This window comes from Onychomys torridus, unplaced genomic scaffold (assembly GCF_903995425.1).
Source record: "Onychomys torridus unplaced genomic scaffold, mOncTor1.1, whole genome shotgun sequence".
Classification (NCBI taxonomy): Eukaryota; Metazoa; Chordata; class Mammalia; order Rodentia; family Cricetidae; genus Onychomys; species Onychomys torridus.
This window is the reverse complement of record NW_023411570.1, coordinates 39,729-61,243: the sequence shown is the minus strand read 5'-3', so window position 1 is coordinate 61,243 and position 21,515 is coordinate 39,729. Positions and strand designations below refer to the sequence as shown.

Here is a 21,515-nt window from a genome sequence, read left to right as displayed (position 1 = left end):
GACAGAAGCAGAGACAGAAAGAGTGTCCTAAGTGGAAGATGGGGAAGAACACTGTGGCATGGTGTCTTCTGCACGTGACATTTGGCCACAGCACTCATGAACTCACAGCAACTTGTGAAGAGACCTGGACAAGAGCATGCCGGTCACTTTTCCAGCCAGGTTGGAGACGGAGGCTCCAGAGACCAGTCTCCTTGCAGAAGAGCAATGGGGGTTGATGGATGTTGGGGGCAAGGGGAGCCATTTGGCTTCAGGAGTGTGGCCGGTGGTCGATTGTGGTAGACTGCCCAGGCTCAGGTGGCTGGATGCATAGCCACGTGCATCTGGGCAGTACTGAAAAGCCTAGTGTATGACTTTTTCAATGATTTTGAAAGAAAAACAATGAAGGTGGAAGGGGATGTTTGTGCCTGAGTATGGGGGAATGGGGAGCTCCCAGTGGGGAGTGGTTGGAGGCATTGTGGGTGGATGTAATCAAGATACATTGTATTATATATGTAGGACATTTTCAAAGAGTAATTATAAAATCCACCTTTAGCATTTTTCAGTGTTTCGTTTTTGTTTTTGTCTTTGTGCGACAGGGTTTCTCTGTGTAGCTTTGGAGCCTGTCCTGGAACTCACTCTGTAGACCAGACTGGCCTCGAACTCACAGAGATCTGCCTGCCTCTGCCTCCCAAGTGCTGGGATTAAAGGCATGGGCTACCACCACCCCACCATTTTGTAGAGCTTTATACATAAAAACGTTCTTACATAGAAAAGATCTTACTAAGAGGAGAATCAGGCATTAAGCATACATCAATCATTCAATAAGGAAAAGGGATGACATCACCCAATCACAATCCGAAAATCACAAAGGAACCTTCCGTTGTACCACCTTGTGATGAACTGCTAGCTTAAACGGGGTGGAGATGGGCCAAGGATGGCCAAGACGCTCTTTATACCCAAATATCTTGTTTGACACTATTGGTCCGTATGATGATGACAGTGAGGGCTTTAAAATAGATTGGTAGTGCCATACATAGTTCAAATACATACATAAAATATCCCGGCAGGTAACAGAGTGCAGAGACACCACCCGTCTACGCTTACAAATATCCTCGATTTGTGGTACACTTGGTAGTCCAAACTGCCTGGAGAAGAAAGGACTTGTCCATACCACATGTGGTCTGCTGAGAAAATTAGGGATCCCTATGCAGAGAACCCTGCTGGATATCCTACACAGACCTCATGTAGATAGAGACCTGACTGTAAGAGGCAAGAGCATTTAGGTCCGAGAAGGCCGCGCAGAGTCTATGTTTTGGGCATTTCCTGCCTCCCTGCTTCCTGCATTCTGTCTCCCTTTCTCCTCGGGATCAAACCCTGTGGATGCTTGGCAAGTGGGACACCACAGAGCTATTAGCCCTGGCTCCAGAAACTGTTTCTCCTTTGTGTTTATTTTTTATATTAACGTGCAAAGTATCAGATTCAACGATGGCTCTCTCTTGCATAACTTCCCTTTGTCGTTTCTCTGACTCCTCTTTTCCTTTCTGGCCTTACTGCCCTGCCTGTACCTCCGGCCACACACTCTCTCACCCCAGTAGTCCCCTTTCTGCTTTCAGATCACATGTGTTTATCAATCACCCACCCAGCCCATCTCAAGACCTCTATTTTCCCTCTGTGGATCCCCTCTGTAATCCAGAAACTATTTCTTAGTGTAAGTATCTACAAAATAAGAACCCTAGGCATGAGGCACTTAATTTATTTTAATTTTTTTACATCTGACTATAATAGTACCAAGATTCTCTCCTGTTCACACAATACAGTACACAGAGCAGGTACAAATTCAAGCAACATAGCCCTTAAAGGAATAAATGGTGTGTCCACACACCTGGACCGGGATTTAAATGTATACCTCATTAAATCAGCGATCACAAAATGGGAAACGGAACCTAAACAGCGTAAAGGAGTTCAGTTTGTACCGGGCCTGGCCCAGAAGATAAAAGCCAAGAGATTCAGAAGTGTGAGAATATGTGAAAGCTTAATAGTAACCTGAGAGCCAACTCCTTCTGATGGAAAAATTCTTTTCATGTTTGGTGTACCCGAGGCAAAGGGATTGGTCTGTGTTGCTGGTGCAAGTGAAGATTGTCACAGAGAGCACGTTGGGCCAGCCTGAGCTACATAGTGAGGTCCCATCTCAGATAACAACCCACAAATGAAGTAGCCCAAGTTGTCATTGTTTGTAATGCTGGAGCTATGCATAAGCCACAGAGCAGCCAGGGATTCTGTTTCTGGAGGCATGCTCCAGAGAGGCTTTTACAGGAGTCTTCTGTGATTAAGACACAAACATGTTCTTGATAATAGTGAGAAAGGGGCCTCGCTGCCCAGTTACTGTAGGATGGCGGGACATCACCACCCTGCTCTAAGCATCTGCCCGAATGGCAGTCAACAGGGCGAGGATTTAAGCTAGAAGGCCCTTATAGGCAACGTGGATGGGTCTGTCACGTAAAAACAGACCGCGGAAGAAGCTAGCCACAGAAAGAAGCCTGCGGTATGGTTTCAACTACATAACTCCATGTAAACGGCATTGTTTTGAGGCTGTGTACCCTAAAGCGTTCCGCAGGGAGAACTGAGGAGCTGGCTGGGTTTTCCAGATTTCATTATCAATTGCTTCAGTTTCCAGGTCTCACACCAGCAGGCCAATGGGTGCCAGCCTCTTTTGGCCCCGTTTCTTATTTTGACTCCTGTACCAGGAGGTCAAAAGCCTAATGATGTGAAAAATTTGTACCCAGGACTTGGCTCACGATAACCCATTCTGAGTATTACAAGGTGTGTGTGTGTGTGTGTGTGTGTGTGTGTGTGTGTGTGTGTGGTGTGAGTGTGTGTGTGTGGTGTGAGTGTGTGTGTGTGGTGTGAGTGTGTGTGTGTGTGTGGTGTGTGTGTGTGTGTGTGTGTGTGTGTGTTGCATGTATGGTGTGACTATGTGTGTGTATGTATGGTGTGACTTTGTGTGGTGTGTGTGTGTGGTGCATGTATGTTGTGACTATGGGTGTGTGTATGTGTAGTGTGACTATGTGTGGTGTGTGTGTGTGTGTGGTGCATGTATGGTGTGACTCTCTGTGTAGTGTGTGTGTTTGTATGCTGTGACTATGTATGTGTGTGTGGTGTGTGTGTATGTATGGTGTGACTTTGTGTGGTGTGTGTGTGTGGTGTGACTATGTGTGTGGTGTGTGTATGTGTGTGTATGTGGTGCATGTATGGTGTGACTCTCTGTGTGGTGAGTGTGGTGCATGTATGGTGTGACTTTGTGTGGTGTGTGTGCGTGTGTACGTGTGTATGTATGGTGTGACTTTGTGTGGTGTGTGTGTGCGTGTGTTTGCGCGCGCGCGTGTTTGTGTGTGTGTGTTTGCGCGCGCGCGTGTGTGTGTTTGCGCGCGCGCGTGTGTGTGCTTGGAGCCGGCGTCTGCACCAGAAACGGTAGAGTTAAGGAAGTTTATTTAGTGCGGGCAAGACAGTTTCCCCTGTCAGAAGTTTTGTCCTCCGCCCAGCAGTAAACAACTTCCAACACAGGAGAAGTGCCAGGAAAGACGCTTGGCTCCCGGGGAGGCCGCCCGCGCTAGGTTTATTTGCTCCTCCGCACAGTGAGGTAGGAATTCAAGTTGTTTTCCTTGGCTAGGTGTCTAGGGGCCTTAGCAGCATTCTGGACCAACTGTCATTCTCCTCCCTTCAGTTCGGAAGACCTTGATTACTTTGTAACAGAAGTGTGCCAGTTATTTCTCCGCATCAGACTCTGCCTCTGGGCTGTCTCTCCCGTTCCAGAGCCACGGTACCAGAATATTTAAATCACTGTGGCGTTAAATACGTTTTAATATCTGATAGGGCCAGTTTCTGCGCATTGCACTTTTTTTTTTTCCTTTCAGGAACGTGTTCGGGCCCGCGGCAGGGGGCGGGGTCGCGCCTCCGCCTCGGCTCTGGTTCCAGCCGAGCCTCACTGACGCCGAGATGGAAATCCCGAGGCTGCTCCCCGCTCGCGGGACACCACAGGGCGGCGGCGGCGGCTGCTGCCCCGCGGGTGGCGGCGGGGTCCACCGAGCCCCGGACTCTCTGGCTTGTCAGGCCCCCACGCGCCGCCTCCTACTGCTCCGGGGGGCCCAAGATGGCGGGCCGGGGCCGCGGAGCGCAGAGGCCCAGAGGGCCTCACGGGGCCTGGGCCCGAGCCCCAGCACGAACCGGTTGGCGCCGAGGCCGGATCACCCGAGCCGCGACGGCGGCGGCGGCGGCGGCGGTGGCGGCGGCGGCGGCGTCGGCGGCGGAGGAGGAGGAGGAGGAGAAGGAGGAGGCGGAGGCGGAGGCGGCGGCGGCGGCGGCGGCAGCGGCAGCGGCAGCGACGACTTCTTCCTGTTGCTGCTTGACCCGGTGGGTGGCGATGTAGAAACAGTGGGCTCGGAGCAGGCCGGAGGGCCGGCGTGGAGGGAGGAGGCCGAGGCAGGCCCGGGGCCCGAGCGGCGGCGCGAGAGCGGCGCGAACCCCGCGGGGCGGTCCGAGCCGGGCCCCCGCTGCCTGCCGGCCGTCCCGGCTCCGTCCCCGCTCCCCGCGGCGGGCCCGGGCCCGGGCCCGGCGGCGGCCTTCGCGGGCACCATCACTATCCACAACCAGGACTTGCTGCTGCGCTTCGAGAACGGCGTCCTCACCCTGACCACGCCCCCGCTGCCGGCCTGGGAGCCGGGGGTCGCGCCTTTCCCGCAGCCGCAGCCGCCGCCGCCCGGGGGACTGATCGCCCCGCAGGCCGGCTTTCCGCCCGCCGCCGCGGCGCAGCTGGGCGACTGCCCCGAGCTGCCACCGGACCTCCTGCTGGCGGAGCCGGCGGAACCGGCGCCCGCCCCGGCGCCTCCGGAGGAGGAGGCCGAGGCCCCGGCCGCCGCCCAGAGCCCCCGCGGGCCTCTGGTCCCGGGCCCGGGCGTGGTGCTGTACCTGTGCCCGGAGGCGCAGTGCGGACAGACCTTCGCCAAGAAGCACCAGCTGAAGGTGCACCTGCTGACACACAGCAGCAGCCAGGGCCAGCGGCCCTTCAAGTGCCCCCTGAGCGGCTGCGGCTGGACCTTCACCACGTCTTACAAGCTCAAGAGACACCTGCAGTCGCACGACAAGCTGCGGCCATTTGGCTGCCCGGTGGAGGGCTGTGGCAAGAGCTTCACCACCGTGTACAACCTCAAAGCGCACATGAAGGGGCACGAGCAGGAGAACTCCTTCAAATGCGAGGTGTGCGAGGAGAGCTTCCCCACGCAGGCCAAGCTCAGCACCCACCAGCGCAGCCACTTCGAGCCCGAGAGGCCTTACCAGTGTGCGTTCTCTGGCTGCAAGAAGACGTTCATTACTGTGAGTGCCCTCTTTTCTCATAACCGCGCCCATTTCAGGGAACAGGAACTCTTTGCCTGCTCCTTCCCTGGCTGCAGCAAGCAGTATGACAAGGCTTGCAGGCTCAAGATTCACCTGCGCAGCCACACGGGGGAGAGACCTTTCCTTTGTGACTTTGACGGCTGTGGCTGGAACTTCACCAGCATGTCCAAGCTCTTAAGACACAAGAGGAAGCACGAGGACGACCGCAGGTTCACCTGTCCCGTGGAGGGCTGTGGCAAGTCCTTCACCAGGGCCGAACACCTGAAAGGCCACAGCATCACCCACCTGGGCACGAAGCCTTTCGTGTGCCCCGTGGAAGGCTGCTGTGCCAGGTTCTCTGCCCGGAGCAGCCTCTACATCCACTCCAAGAAGCACTTGCAGGACGTGGGCGCTTGGAAAAACCGTTGCCCGGTCTCCACCTGTAACAAGCTCTTCACGTCCAAGCACAGCATGAAGACCCACATGGCCAAGAGGCACAACCTCAGCCAGGACCTCCTGGCCCAGCTGGAAGCCGCCAACTCCCTGACACCCAGCAGCGAGCTCACCAGCCAGGGGCCGAACGATCTCGGCGGTGCAGAGCTGGTGTCTCTCTTCTCCGACGTGCCTGGCCACGGTTCTGCTGCGGTGCTGGACACGGCCTTGGTCAATTCTGGGATCTTGACTATTGACGTGGCCTCTGTGAACTCGACTCTCGCGGGAGGTCTCCCTGCCGATAGTAATAACCACTCCTTAGGGCAAGCGGTGGACCCCCGGGCCCTCAGGGCCCCCAGTGACCTTCCCCAGAGTCTGGATACCTCTCTCTTCTTCAGAACCTCGGTGGCTGGTTATCAGCAGAGCCCCTTAGACGTGGACGATGTCTCCGGCGGAAACGTGGGGCTCTTTGGCTCCTTGGCTCTGAAAAACTCAAGCCTGGAGCCCCAGGTTTTGACGCCCAGCAATAAGTTAACCGTGGACACGGAAGCTCTGACCCCCTCCAGCACCCTCTGTGAAAACAGTGTCTCGGAACTACTGACCCCTGCCAAAGCCGATTGGAGCATGCATCCCGAGTCTGACTTCTTTGGGCACGAGGAAGAAACCCAGTTTGGATTCTCCAATCCCACAGGAAGCCATGCCTCTCAGAAAGAAACAGATCTGATCACGGTGACTGGCGCCCCTTTTTTGATATGAACACACTCTGCCTGTGCCCTGCCGTGTGGCGGCTCACTTTTGTGACGCTCGAATCTGACTGAGGATGTTCGGGATGGAGTGCTTACGTGCACTCGGTTCTTGCTGCCTCGCGAAGGAACGCATCTGTGGACTTCAAATTTAGAGATTTTAATTCTCATCCCGAGTCTGGAACTGATGAGTTCTGTGACCGTGAGCAAGTCTCTTAACCTAGCTGAGCCTTAATTTTTTCTTTTTACTTATAAACGAGGTGGTTTGGTTAGATTTCTTCTCTCTTTTCAGCTCTTTAGGTTCTTGATATTAAGTGTTTTCTTCCTTGAAATTTATTGTGACACACCAACAATGATATGCTCTTATTTTGAATATAAAGTAACTTAAGTTATGTGATAATGAATATATACTTTGCACTTGACTTCATCAATTTTAATTCCATGAATCATCTTATTTGTCGTTATTCTCTTCCCTCTGTTAGTACTATTTTTGAAGAAGCACCAGATATTAGTTATTAATGAATATTCAGGACAGATCTTCAGAATGCATTGGTCTTTAGAAACAAATTTATTATAATAATGTTTATATCTATTAAAATCCATGTTTTCAACTTCATATTGTCATATAAATGCTTCCTGCTTTAGTATTCTTTAATGTTCTGAAGTTTATTTTAATCTCTATGTTCCATTTCCTCCCTTAAGAATTTATTCCTTGAAAGTAATAATTTTTTGAGCTGATTCTGCCACATCCTGTCTTATTTTTGATAATTGTGTCCTTGTGTTCACTCGATTTTCTCAATTTTCGTTATGATATTGGTCATATTCAAAGATTATTTTTGCATGAATGTTTTATAGGTCTCCCTGTGTTCTTTTATTAATTTCCTTATAATGTCTCCCTTTCTTTTCATGATGCTGAGATCTTTTGCTGATCAAGACATTTGTTTGTGATTCCTTTGCTTCTGATGTGTTGAATTGTTCTTGTACAGTGGCTAACACTTAGGGGAGAAGGGACTGTTGTTTAGAACACTTAGGAAAGTTTAATAGAAATATTATTCAGTGCTGGAATATTTTCTTAAATGATGTTAAAGCTAACAAGACAAAATAGCAAAGAGAATTGTGTTTCCTGTTGTCATTGTTGATGTTTCTGACATCTTTTGGGGGTAGTAGGGAGGCTGTGTGATAGAATTACCATCTAGGACTTTGACATGAAAGAGACTCAGGGCCCAGGCCATGCTCTGTGGTATTGGAGAGGTTGTCTTGAAGATACTAGGCTCACTCAATCTGTTTCCTGTTTACTCTTTAATGTGTATGCACATGACTGACATTCCTTAGACTTTTTTTCATACTCTTTTTAACACATAAGAAAAAGTATGTATTTCAGCACATTTTGATGACTTTATATGCTCTTTTTATAGTCTCAGTTTTTCATGTTGTTTGGGAAAAATAGGCACAATTCAGCCCTATCGGTATTCAAGTTAACAAAGTGTTGTGAAGTTTAGAATGAAATAGGAAAGGGTCTCTTTATTCCTTATTCTGAATAATTTTCTCTCCAAAATTATTGTGGGAAGAAAACAGGCGTGGAAACATTGCTCATATGGTTATTTCCATACCTCTCCATTTGATCAGTCTGTCAAAATCCTTGTTCTGTTTCTAACATCAGGCTTCTCTCTGTGACTGTGGAGCCTTTGATTCTTTCAAAATGTGATTAAGGAGCAGAGGGTGATCATATCCTTTGTGATCTGAAGAGAATATTGTTTATAGTTTTCCAGAATTGAAAGAAATGAAAGATGGAATCTCAACATTGTGTAAACTCTGTACAGAGAGTATAGCATTTTTAGTTTGTGGAATGTCTTCATAACTTATGTCTTTCATTTTTGTTTAGAGCAACCCTGTGAAGTAGGTTTAGCAAAGTCTGTGCATGTTTCATATTATGATTTAGCCAACTCACATTCCAACTGGTTTTGGCTGTGACTGACAATTTTATATAGAGCTTCACAAAAGGAAGACATTTTTCACCTCTCGTGTCTGCAGCTTTCCAGTTGCACTCTCCTCTGGCATAACTGGTTGCTTTATTCCAACTTAATTGGTTTCTATAGTTTAGCCCCTCACCTGTGCATCCTAGTCCTTACATACGTTTCTTTCTGTTTGTTTGTTAGAGGATAGGTATTCTTCCACGGCTGTCCCTTCAACGTTTTCCCCAGTGCCAGCGTTCATTGAGTGTATACTATAGTTCTGTGTGTACAGTAAAAAGCTATTTTCTGAGCTTAAATAATACTGTGTGTATATATGATTCAAAGCATAAAGGAGATTATTTTTATGCTGTTCAAATGAGAAGTGAATTTCTGTTTCATTGTTTCTATTTTAAAAGTTTTTGCCAGGGAGTTCTGCTAATACTTTCTTATCTGTTCTAGTGTACTAGTCTAGTAGCATTTGCATGTAGATGTCTATGGATGACAGACTTTGGAAATGCACTAAAAATTTGCCACTATGAAATATTTCTTTGTTGTGTGTATGTTGGTATTTATACACACCCACAGATACTCACAGATATTTTAAAAATGGTTGTACTCATTTAGTGAAAATGAAAAGTAGACATACTTTTATAAATCAAAGAAATGCTTAGGATTTTATTTTATCTACCCATATGACAGTTTTCCATGTTTGCGTTAGAACTATTTGTATTCATAAAATATATTTCAAAAGTGTTATTCATTTGAAAATTACTAAATAGACCACTATTTTTTGTGTTTGGCAAATAAGTCTGTCAAGGATGAGCTGAATACACAAGTCAAGAAAATAAAGTAAATTTATAAACATGAAGGTAAATTAATGCTGTGATTTTTATTTATTTAATTCCTTAGAGTAATGTTTTTTTCCAATAAGGAAGCATAAACTATATCTTCCCTATTTACTCATAGAAGCTTCAAAGGGCAAATGCTACTTTTCTTAAAGATAGCAGGTTTGATTTGTCCATGTCCTCACAAAGTTTCAATGAACTAAGTTTTTCAAATTCTTTCTATTTCAACTTTTTTAAATAGCAAAATGTTAAACAGCTTTGTGTTTTTAAGGTAAGAAGGTTACTTTCTGGTGCTGGTGGGATAAAATTGTCAGCACTCCTTTTGAATAATAGTGAATGGTTCATTTTATCACTTTGTTTTCCTTTCCCTTTTCTTCTCTTTAATCAGTAACAAAATAGCTTAAAAGTAATTCTGTTTCTTAGGACTCTATTGATCATATTGATCATGAGGTAAAGTATTTGAGCCTTTAGTTGATGTGGTGCCGTGGTAGAACAGTTGCCTAGCCGACATAAAGATTTTGATTTTATCACCACAAAATGTGTGTGTGTGTGTGTGTGTGTGTGTGTGTGTGTGTGTGTATACCACAAAAGCACATGTGTACTTTTGTGGGTCTTGTGTTTGTCAGTCAATACAATGAAAAACTACTTGAGCAGTAAGCATGAATCATAGATAGACTATGATAACTTTTCTTTTATGTTCCTGTTGAGGAAACAGATATGGGCACAAATTGTAAGCTGCATACGTCAGTGCACTTATTTAAAATTAACAATTATTTATGCACACAAAATATTGAAGATTCTTTTAACAAAATATATATATAAAACCTTGACCTTTGAGCAAATCACACTTGATAGGAGGAGATAGAAAATTAATGTAGTATGCAGTTACAGAGTAAAAACAAGTTTAATTTGGTATCAGAATGATGAAAAGGTGAAAAAGAAAGTGATGTGAAATTTGTTAAGAACAGATATGAGAACCTGTAAATGTTTTAATAGAGAAGTCAGTGATAATGATGTTTTTATGTTAATTGAATAGCGGTTACATGGAAGACAAGTGTGAAGCTGAGTGGTGTCAGTGAGTTTGAAAGAGAAGGCAAATGTATCAGAGATATTTTTGAGATTGCTCTAGCACATGAAGAAAGACTATAATAGATGTTACTATAGAAAGACTGACAAGAGAAACTGGGACTGGTAATTCACATTTCCTTGGGAGCTGTAATAGAATGAGAGGAGTAAGGAAGAGCAAGTTTGGTGTATTTAATTAAATGACAAGTGATGGCACAGGTATTCATAAGCTGTCAATATTGTTTATTCCGACTCTGGATAGCAGCAGAAGGCCACTTCCTCTTTCTTGGTTCCTTCAGGTATTCTGTGAACTACCTACATGTAGTACAAGAGGTGTTTTCATCAGCTCTGCAACTGACTAGTAGGCAGTGATTAGTCTTAAGGACTGTAAAATACTTGAATTGTAGCCAGTACAATTAAGAATTAAATTCTTAGTTTATGTTTAGGCTTTAATTTGAAAAGTGTGGCAATGTAAAATATTGGTTTTCTGTTATGACCAACTCTATTGTTCTGGGAGGCTTACGTTTCACTTTGGTCATGGGAAATATTTTCTTTTGTTCACTTTTTAAAAGAATTTTTTGATTCAGTCATGAAAAAATTGATATCCAAATTGAGATATATTGTCAATGTAAAATAAAAACCATAGTATAAACATTTAAATATTTTATTTTGACTACATGAATAATATTTTGACATATTTGTTTAAAATACTAGAATTAATTTTCCAGTTTCTTTTTATTTATATTTGTTTTAATTGCTTGGTATTTTTTTTTTTTGAGACAAGGTTTCTCTGTGTATCCCTGGCTGTCCTGGAACTCGCTCTGTAGACCAAGCTGGCCTCAAACTCAGAGAGATCACCTGCCTCTGCCTCCCTAGTACTGGGATTAAAGGCGTGTGCCACCACCTAGCTAATTGCTTGATTTTTTTGTGAGAGGATATTGCTGTGTAGTCCAGGCTAGTCTCAAATTTGCTTCAACCTCAAGTTCTGAGATTATAGGCATGTACCAATACACAAAATCTTTTTACTTTTAAAATGTAGCTACTAGAAAATGGAAAATTATGTAAATAACTCTTGCCATACCTGCAAAAATAAAGTAAAATATAAGATTATACTGTAGGTTCTCCATTTATTAATTATATCAATCTGGTTGTTACTTACCTCCCTCAGGCTGCTGTATATCAAAATGAGGTGTTCTACCTCTCCTGTTTGTTTGAGACTCCATTTTAAAAAAATCAGCCAGTAGTTAACTTTATGCTTAAGGTAAATAATGACAACAATAAAACCTTAATGTGTTATAAAGGACTGCATTATAATGTGAAGGACAGCATTTTGTCACTTATTATTTCAGCAATTACTTTATTAGCATATAAATATTAGGTTTCCTTGTAACAGTTTCCAAACAGAATCTTTATTGTTTCTTTTCCCCCATTTCCATTCCCTAATGTATATTTTCATACGTTTGTATTTTCCCTCCTTCCCTAAACCCGGGTTGCCTCCTATCTAGTTTCATAATCTATACTCATTCTCACACCTCCTTGTTTACATACATATAAGCATCAAAAGTTAGGATCTGCAAATGAAAGAATATATGATTTTTATATGAGTCTTAGTTACCTTGCCTAATATATTTTGCAATTCTATCCATTTTCCTACAAAACTTTATGATTCAACTTTATCTATAGGTGAATATAATTCAATTGTGTGTATGAACCATGTTTTCATTGTCTATTTTTTAGCTGAAGGACATCTAGGCTGTTTTAATTTTCTTGATATTTTGAATAATGCAGCAATAAACATGCATGAGCAGTCATTCAAAGTAGGATATAGAGTTCTTTGAGAATATGCCCGGGAGTGCGTATTCATGGATCATATGGTAGTTCTATGTCTAGCTTTTTGTTGTTGTTTGTTTTTTGGAGACAGGGTTTCATTGTATGACAGATCTAGTTGTTCTGGAACTCAGAACAACTGAGTGTGTAGACCAGGCTGGCCTTGAATTCACAGAGATCCACCTAACTCTGCCTCCTGAGTGCTGGGATTAAAGGTGTGCGCCACCATTGCCTGGCTCTATTATAGCTTTTGGAAGAGCCTCCACACTGATTTCTGTAGTGGCTGTGCTAGTTTGTACTTCCAGCAATAATGAATAAGTGTTCTTCCCCTTTCTCCACATCCATGCCAGCATTGATTGTCATCATTTTTTTTTAAGTTAGATGAGAGCTGGGCGGTGGTGGCGCACACCTTTAATCCCAGCACTTGTAAGGCAGAGGCAGGCAGATCTCTGTGAGTTTGAGGCCAGCCTGGTCTACAGAGCGAGTTCCAGGAAAGGCACAAAGCTACACAGAGAAACCCTGCCTTGAAAAACAAAAAAACCAACCAACCAAACAAACAAAAAAGAGTTAGATGAAATCTCAAAGTAGTTTTAATTTGCATTTACCTATTGGCTAGGTATGTTCAACATTTAAAATACATATATTTCTCAGCTATTTGTATTTCTTCTTTTGATAATTCTCTGTTCCATGTCCTAAATTTAATTATCTTGTTTCCTTGGTGTTCAGGAATTTTTCTAGGATTTATTTATATATTATAGACAATTTTCTGTCAAGTGTATGACTTGTAAAGATTTTTTCTCCAATATGTAGACTGCCACTTCTTTTGAATGATAGTGTCTTTTGCCATACAAAACCTTTTTATTTCCATTTAGTCTCATTTGTCAACTTTACTCTTAATGCTTGTACTACCATGGTCCTGACTTGTTCAGAAAGTACATTCCTGTGTCTATGAGTTCCATACTTTCGCCTCTTTCAGATTGAGGGTGTCAGGTGTTATGATGAGCTCCTTGATTTATTTGTACTTGAGTTTTGGAAGGGTGTAAGATAAAGATCTAGCTTCATTCTTCTACATGTTTGTAGTTTGACCAGTACCATTTGTTGAAGATGCTGTCTTTTCTGCAGTGTGTATTATTGTCCTCTTTCTCAAAATTCAGATGACCATTGGAGCATAGGTTTATGGATGAGTCCTCAATTCTATTTATCTGTGTGTCTATTTGTATGCCAATATTTTAAAGGGTTTATTACTATACTTCTGTAGTATAATTGAAATCAGGGATGGTAATAATCTCAGTGGAGTTTTTATTTAGGATTATTTCAATTATCCTGGGTCTTTTATATTTCCATATGAACTTTGAGGTTACTTTTCCTTTCTGGGAAGAAATGGAAAAGTTTTAGACTTTTGATAGGGACTGCATCAAATCTGCAGATTGCTTTTGTTAGGATATCCATTTTTACAAAATATAATCCTACCAATCCTTAAACAGGAGAGGTCTTCCATCTTCTGATGTCTTCTTAAGTGTCTTTATGCAATGCCTTAGAGTTTTTAATTTACAAATATTTTATTTGATTGGTTATAGTTATTCCAAGATATTTTATTTTACTTTAATATATTTTTGAGGCTATTGTAAAAGATATTACATCCCTGATTTCTTTTCAGTATATTTGTCATTTTTATATAGGAAGACTACTGATTTTTGTGGGTTGATTTTGTATCCTATTATTTTCAGCTGTAGAAGTATCATGGTGGAGTCTTTAGGGCCTTTTATGTATGAAATCATCTCTAAACAGGATTACTTTGACTTCTTCCTTTCCTGTTTGTATCTTTGCTACCTCCTCTTGTCTTACTGCTGTAGCTGAGAGTTAAAGCAGTATTTTGAACAGGTGTAGAGTGGGTGGAGATCATTATCTTGTTCTTGACTTTAGTAAGAATGCTACAAGTGTTTCTCCATTTGGAATGATGTAAACAGTGGACTTGTTGTATATTGCTTTCATTATGTTGAGGTACATCCCTGTATTTCTAGACTCTCCAGTTCTCATGAAGGGAAGTTGAATTTTGTCAGATGCCTTTTCGGCATTTCCTGGTATGACCATGCGATTTCTGTCCTTTATGCTGATTATGAGGTAGATTACATTTATTGATTTATACATGTGGACCCATCCTTGGATTTCTGGAATGAAACTGATTTTAAGTAGTAAGTGATCTTTTTGATGTTTCTTGAATTTAGTTTGTATTTTATTGAGAGTTTTTCCATCTGTGTTCATCAGGGACATTGGCCTATAACAAACTCACTCATTCTCATTCTCTCTCTCTCTCTCTCTCTCTCTCTCTCTCTCTCTCTCTCTCTCTCTCTTTTCATTTCTCGAGACAGGGTTTCTCTGTGTGGCTTTGCACCTTTCCTGGGTCTCGCTGGCCTCAAACTCACAAAGATCCGCTTGCCTCTGCCTCCCGAGTGCTGGGATTAAAGGTGTGCACCACCACCGCCCAGCAATAACTCTCTTTTTATTGGATTTTAATCTGCTTTAGCATGAGAGTAAAATGAATTTGGAAGTATTCTTGCTTTTCTATTTTTAAATTTTTTTATTATTATATTTGTGTTTTAATTTACACATCAGCCATGGGTTCCCCTGTCCTCCCCCCTCCCGCCCCCACCCCCACCTTCCCCTCATCCCCTCCCTTCCATTCCCATCTCCTCCAGGGCTAAGACTCCCCTGGGGATTCATTTAAACTTGGTGGATTCATTACAGGCAGGTCCAGTCCCCTCCTTCCAGGCTGAGGTATGGGAGGAAGGGGACAACACAAGTTCATATTTTCAAAGAACTCTGTTTCTTGATTCTTTCTAGTTTATTTTCATATCTATTTGATTAATTTCAGCCAAAACTTATTTTGGTTTCTCTTCATAACTACTTTGTTGTTCTTGTTTTTCCAAGTCTTCAGGTGCATTCTTGTTAATTTGAGGTTTTGATATTTTCTTCATGTAGATATTATGCTATAAATGTTTTCTTAGAACTGCTACCATTGCATCCCATATATTTGGGTATTGTTGTTGGTTGTTTTGTACTCTTTTGGCTCTTTGGGGGGACCCATTAACCAGCTCCCAAATAAATGCATGGAGTCTTATTATTTCTTATGGATGCCCAGCCTTAGCTTGGCTTGTTTCTAGCCAGCTTTTCTTAAATTATCCTGTTTACCTTTAGCCTCTGGGCTTTTACCTTTCTCTATTTCTGTGTATCTTTTCTTTCACTCTTACTCGGTGGCTGCCTGTGGAGTTGGGTTGCTGGCCCTTGGAGTATTCCTCCTTTTCTTGCTCCTTTTTCTCTTTTCTTGCTCCTCCTTGAACTTCTTTGTCTCCTATTTATTCTGTCTGACTACCAGACTCACCTATCCTTTCCTGCCAAGCTATTGCCGTTCAGCTCTTTATTAGACCAATCAGGTGTTTTAGACAGGCAAAGTAACACAGCTTACAGAGTTAAACAAATGCAACATAAAAGAATGCCACACATCTTTGCATCATTAAACAAATGTTCCATAGCATAAGCAAATGTAACACATTTAAAAATAGTATTCTATAACATTTCCTGATTTTTGTTTAAATAAAAAATGAAAGGTTTTAACTTCAACATAGCAAAACTATATACAACAAAACAGTTATCAAGTAAGAACTACATTTACATTATTCAGTCCATTGTATTTAACAAATTCAGAGAAACCATTCCACCATCCATCCCATCCTAGTGACTCTGAAGTTTTACACCTAATTTACTTTCTTTCATAATTAAGGAAATCTATAACTATTTAGTCTTCAACTCTGTCAAAGACCCAGAAAGATATTATATTATCTGAGTAAACAGCAGTTTCCAAAACTCTAGAAATGACAGAGACATCTAATTGCCTGGACAGTCACTCAAAGATCCTCTGCAATGTTGGGGTATCTTATCTTCAGCCTACAGGCCCAGAGTATCTGGCAGACTCTTCTGTGAAGCAGGAAATTTGAAGGACTGTCTTGCCTTGTATTAGCAAATTTTGTCAATTGCTTTCCTCTGTGTCCTGCAGAATGTCTGGCACATACTTCCATGAAGCAGAAACCCTGAAAGACCGTCCCACCTTGTTTTGGCAAAGTTAAGCAGTCACATTCCTGTGGGTCCTGCATGTCCAGTCTGTATACCACATTATCAGCCATCAAAGGCAAGAGCAGTTTCTTTGCCCAAATGGCTAATTTTGCCTCCTTGGAAACAAACTCCTATGGAGTTTCTTCAATGCCCATCATTTTCTCTGATGTAAATTGGTGCTGCCAGGAGCAGATGTGGCTCATTGTCATGAAAAACGTTATGTTAACAAAACATTTTGAATGCCATATTCTATAGGTCTCTGAAGTGTTTGAAGACCATATATCTATATGAATATATCTCTATATGATCTTGAAAACACACCTAATGTATTTAGAAATTTGATTGTTATGAATGAATAACTACTAACCTGTGATTCTTGATTATCCTAAATAGTTTATAATAATAGAATTCAAAAACTAGAATTTTACCTTACATTTTTAAATGAACTGCATAGGTACAATATCTTAAACGAGTAGAAACATATTTACAGTGTTATAAAAATAACTTTAAATTTGTATCAATATACTGTATTCTAAATGATAACAAACATCCATAACCCACCAAATAACTAAAGACCACCCACACTGCCCAACTCTTGGGACAGACGTTTATACTTATTTTTGTTCCTACCTAAAGCATTGACCTTTGATGTGAGAAGTCTGAAATGACACTATTGTTTTTCCTGAACTTTGAAATGAGGCAATCAGACAACTTCAGTAGGGCTCAACTGAGAAGCCCTTGCTGAGATCTCCATGTGAGGAGCTCCATTCATCTATCTTGATGTTCAGGAGCCCAACTCCAAGAAGCTAACCTCAACACACAACTCTTTTCTTCTAATCAACTTTAAATAGTGGGAGGAAAAAATAAAACAACAAAACCCCAAACCCTAATAAAGTTATGACAAGTCAAAGAGCTACTCTACAGATAAAACCTCCACAAAGATCAACTGAGGTAATCCAGAGCTAGAACTGAATCATGCAGATTTTAGTGAATCCCAGACAGTTGTATAACACCAAATGTCGATTATTTACGCACTGTTAGCCTTCTAAGAAATGTGCCCCAAGCAACATCAACTGTGCCCCATGCATCCCTAGGACTTACACATTCTGTTTAAGTAGTTTCTAAGCACCTGTTGCCTTCAGTGTGGTGATGCTTTTGTACTATCCCTATAGGACCTTGCCCATCCTACAGACTTAAGGCAGAGACTCTTAAAGGAGCTCTGTCCAGTTTTTTTTTTTTAACTTTCTCAGGCCCTATGGAAATTCCAGAGCCCCACATTCATATGCCAAAATGTTGTTGGTTGTTTTTTACTCTTTTGGTTCTTTTGCAGGGTTTGCCACCAAGCTCCCAAATAAATGCATGGAGTCTTATTATGTCTTATGAATGCCTGGCCTTAGCTTGGCTTGTTTTTAGCCAGCTTTGCTTAATTTAAATTATTCCATCTACCTTTTGCCTATGGGCCTTTACCTTTCTCTATTTCTGTATATCTTTTCTTTCACTCTTGCTCTATGCCTGCCTGTGTGGCTGAGTGGCCTCATGTGTCCTCCTCCTTTTCTTTCCCCCTTTTTTCTCTTCTTGTTCCTCCCTGATCTTCTTTTTCTCCTTTTTATTCTCTCTGCCTGCCAGCCCTGCCTATCCTTTCTCCTGCCTTGTTGTTGACCATTCAGCTTTTTATTAGACCTATCAGGTATTTTAGACAGGCAGAGTAACACAGCTTCACAGAATTAAACAAATCTAACATAAAGGAATGCAGCACATCTTTGCATCATTAAACAAATATTCCACAGCATAAACAAATGTAACACATTTTAAAATAATATTCTACAACAGGGTATGCTGTGTTTTCATTTTCATCCATTTCCAGGAATTTTTAAATTTCATTCTTCGTTTTTTACCTCAACCCAATTCTCATTCAGCAGCATTTTTCATAGTCTTTATAGGTTTGTGTACTCTCCATATGTCCTCCTATTGTTGATACCTAGCTTTATTCCATTATGGTCAGATAGAATCAGGATGTTATCCCAGTTTTCCTGTACTTGTTGAGACTTGCTTTGTGTCCTAATATATGATCAGTTTTGGAGAAAGTTTCATATGTTTACTTTTTCAGTGGAATGTTCTGTAGATATGTTAGCTCCATATGATTTATGGTATCATGCAGCTCTAGTGTTTGTTGATGTAGTTTTTGCCAGATGTCCATTGATGAGAGTGAGGTATTGAAGTCACCCATGTATCCCATGTTGATCTTATCTGTTGTTTTAGATATAATGTTACTTCATTTATAAAATGAGGTACACCTGTTTAGGTGCATGTATATTAATAATTGTAATAGCTTCTTGGTGGACTGTTCCTCTAATGAGTATGAAGTATCTTCCTTGCCCTTTTTGACTGATTTAAGTTTGAAGTCTGTTTTGTCAACAATTAGAGTTGCTACACTGCTTGCAGTACCTTTTCCCATCATTCTATGCTAAGGTTATGTCTTTGATGGTAAAGTGTATTTCTTTAAGACAGAGAAAAGATAGATCATGTTTTTTAATCCAGTCTTCTAATCTGTGTCTTTATTGGGGAATTGAGTCCACTAATATTCAGAATTATTGCTGAAAGATGTGTATTCTTTTCATTAAACTGGTTTTGTGGTGATTCTTTGACCTTTTTTGATCCATTGTCCTGGTGTTATTTTTCTTTTGGTTGTGTTTATTATTCTTTTTTGACTGAAATAATCCCTTCAGTATCCTCCACAGTGTCGGCTTAGTGATCATAAATTCTTTTAATTTGTTCTTGTGGAAATTTTTATTTCTGTATGAATTTTGATAGTTTTGCTGGATGTAATATTCTGGATTGACAGTTATGTTCTTTCAGAACTTGAAACACTTTTTTTCCATGCCCTTCTGATTTTGAAATTTCTGTCAGATAATGAGGAGTAATTCTGGTGGACCTGCCTTTATAAGTGACTTGACCTTTTCCTCTTGCAGCTTTATTTTTCTTTATTCTGCTTTTAATATTTTATTGTAATATGTTATGGAGAGTTTCTTTCCTGGCCATACCTCTTTGGTGTTCTGAAGGTACCAGTATGCACATCTCTTTCTCTAAGTGTGAACATTTTTATAATGTGATTTTACTGAAAATAGAGTCTATGTCATAATTCTCCTTTTCTCATGCCTATAATCTGAAAGTTAGGTGTTTTCATGGTATTCAAGAGGTTTCCCTTCTGTTCATGGGAGGTTTTGTTTGTTTACCTGTAAAACATCACTAAATTTTAAAGTGATACAGTTTCTCTACTTTGTCTTCCAGCCTTGATTTTTCCCATGGTCCATTCTATTGGTGAAATCTGGAACTGAGGCTTTTATTTGGCTTGTGTAGTTTTTCACTTTTGGCAATATTTCAGTTTAGTTTTTCTTCAGTAATTCTGTATCTTCTTGAATTGTATTTTCATATCATGTATTAGCTTCCTTATTTCATTCATCTCTGACTTTTTACTGAGTTTTCTGGAACCAGGTTTAATTTTCTTTTGAATTTCTTGTCTGCCAGTTCTTCAAGGCCATTCTCATTGACTTCCATTATTATGGGACTAATAATTTTTGGAGGACACATATCTTGGATTTTTATGTGGACTTTTTTATGTTTTTGTGCCAAGATTTGTGCATTTGGAGTTAGCTGGGGATGACTGTCTGGGGATGACTGTCTGGGGAGTGCTTGCCAATCAGCACCAGGAGTTGGAGAAACTATGCAAGTGGGCAGGGTATTCAGAGTTCAAGATACTTTTTTGGGGACTTAAATTTATTTTATTGTTCCAATAAATAAATGAATAAAATTTGTTTATTGCTCTAGGGACTAGAGCAACAAGGGAAGTGTGGCAGAGTAGTTAAGGCCTGGCTTTCCCTTGTCTCTCATGCAGAACTGGGCAAATTGGGAGGTGCATGTTGAATGATTGGGGTCTGCTGAGTTTTTATTTCTATATGGCAGGACCTAGGAAGATTAGGAGGTATATACCCTGTATATTTTTAAAAGATTATAAAATTAGCTGGGCTGTGGTGGCACACACCTTTAATCCTAGCACTTGGGAGACAGAGCCAGGTGAATCTCTGTGAATTCGAGGCCAGCCTGGGCTACAGATCAAGATCTAGGAAAGGCTCCAAAGCTACACAGAGAAACCCTGTCTCAAAGATCAACAACAACAACAACAAAAGATTATAAAATTATTTATGTGCACGTGTGTGTGTGTGTATGAGAGAGAGAGAGAGAGAGAGAGAGAGAGAGAGAGAGAGAGAGAATGGGGGGACCCACCACCAAGCTCCCAAATAAATCACACATAGAGGCTTACTCTTAATTATAAATGACCAGCTTTAGCTTGACTTATTTCTAGCCAGCTTTTCTTATCTTAAATCATCCCATCTACCTTTTGTCTCTGGGATTTTTCCTTTTCTTACTTCCATATATCTTACTGTCTATCTAGTCTCTCCACCTGCCAGCCCTGCTCCACTATTGACCATTCAGTTCTTTATTAGACCATCAGGTGTTTACACAGGCAAAGTAACACAGCTTCACACAGTTAAACAAATGCAACATAAAAGAATGTAACACACCTTTGTATCATTAAACAAATTTTCCACAGCATAAACAAATGTAACACAGCTTAAAATAATATTCTACAAAGTTTTCCAAAGTTTTCACTTTCATTCTGTGTCTTTGACAATGTGGTGTATGTAGTGGGCAGCCATTTCAGCTTTGATCTGGAAGTTCCAACCCCCATTGAGTCTTTGGTGGGCCGGCTGTCTTAGTTCCTGGACCCTGGACGCTGAAGGTAGACAGAGCAGAGTTCTCCAGAGAACACTGCTGGACTGTACCACACCTTTCCCAGACCCTGTTACCTATCCCTTCATTTGTAAGCTACCCCACAAAATAAACCTCCCTTTTAAGTAGTGGAGTTGCCATAATATTTAAACCAATAGGTGTGCCTCTTGCCTTTTAACCCAGCTAGTGTGTATCTTTTAGTTGTAAAACTGACAGAATTAACTTTGGAAGTTATTACTGAAACATATTCACTGATTCTTGTAATTTTGTTCATTGTTTACATGGTTCAAATCTTTTCTTTCTCCCTTTTTTTATTTTAGGAGCTTGGTTGCTATCTTGAACATGTTTGATTTTTTTTTTTTGTTCTTGTTATCGACTCCTTTCATAAAGTTTATTCTTTCCTGAGCACC

The 21,515-nt window shown here is 41.6% G+C and overlaps 1 protein-coding gene across 3 annotated transcripts; it reads left to right on the top strand.

Annotated features, from left to right (window-relative positions):
* The first annotated feature begins 3,467 nt into the window (after positions 1-3,467).
* Positions 3,468-7,137, top strand: LOC118575224 (zinc finger X-linked protein ZXDB). 3 transcript variants are annotated; one of them, XM_036175863.1, is made up of 3 exons: positions 3,468-3,616; positions 3,701-3,796; positions 3,891-7,137. In XM_036175863.1, the coding sequence occupies exon 3, from the start codon at positions 3,973-3,975 to the stop codon at positions 6,532-6,534; it is 2,562 nt and encodes an 853-aa protein (XP_036031756.1). In that variant the 5' UTR covers positions 3,468-3,616; positions 3,701-3,796; positions 3,891-3,972; the 3' UTR covers positions 6,535-7,137. The 3 variants fall into 3 exon arrangements, with proteins under 3 accessions (XP_036031756.1, XP_036031758.1, XP_036031759.1); XM_036175865.1 differs by lacking the exon at positions 3,701-3,796; XM_036175866.1 differs by lacking the exon at positions 3,468-3,616 and having other exon boundaries at positions 3,642-3,796.
* The last annotated feature ends 14,378 nt before the right edge of the window (positions 7,138-21,515 follow it).

Bases quoted from the DNA above. Each gene is read 5' to 3' on its own strand.
- LOC118575224 (XM_036175865.1), top strand. From the start codon at position 3,973: ATGGAAATCCCGAGGCTGCTCCCCGCTCGCGGGACACCACAGGGCGGC.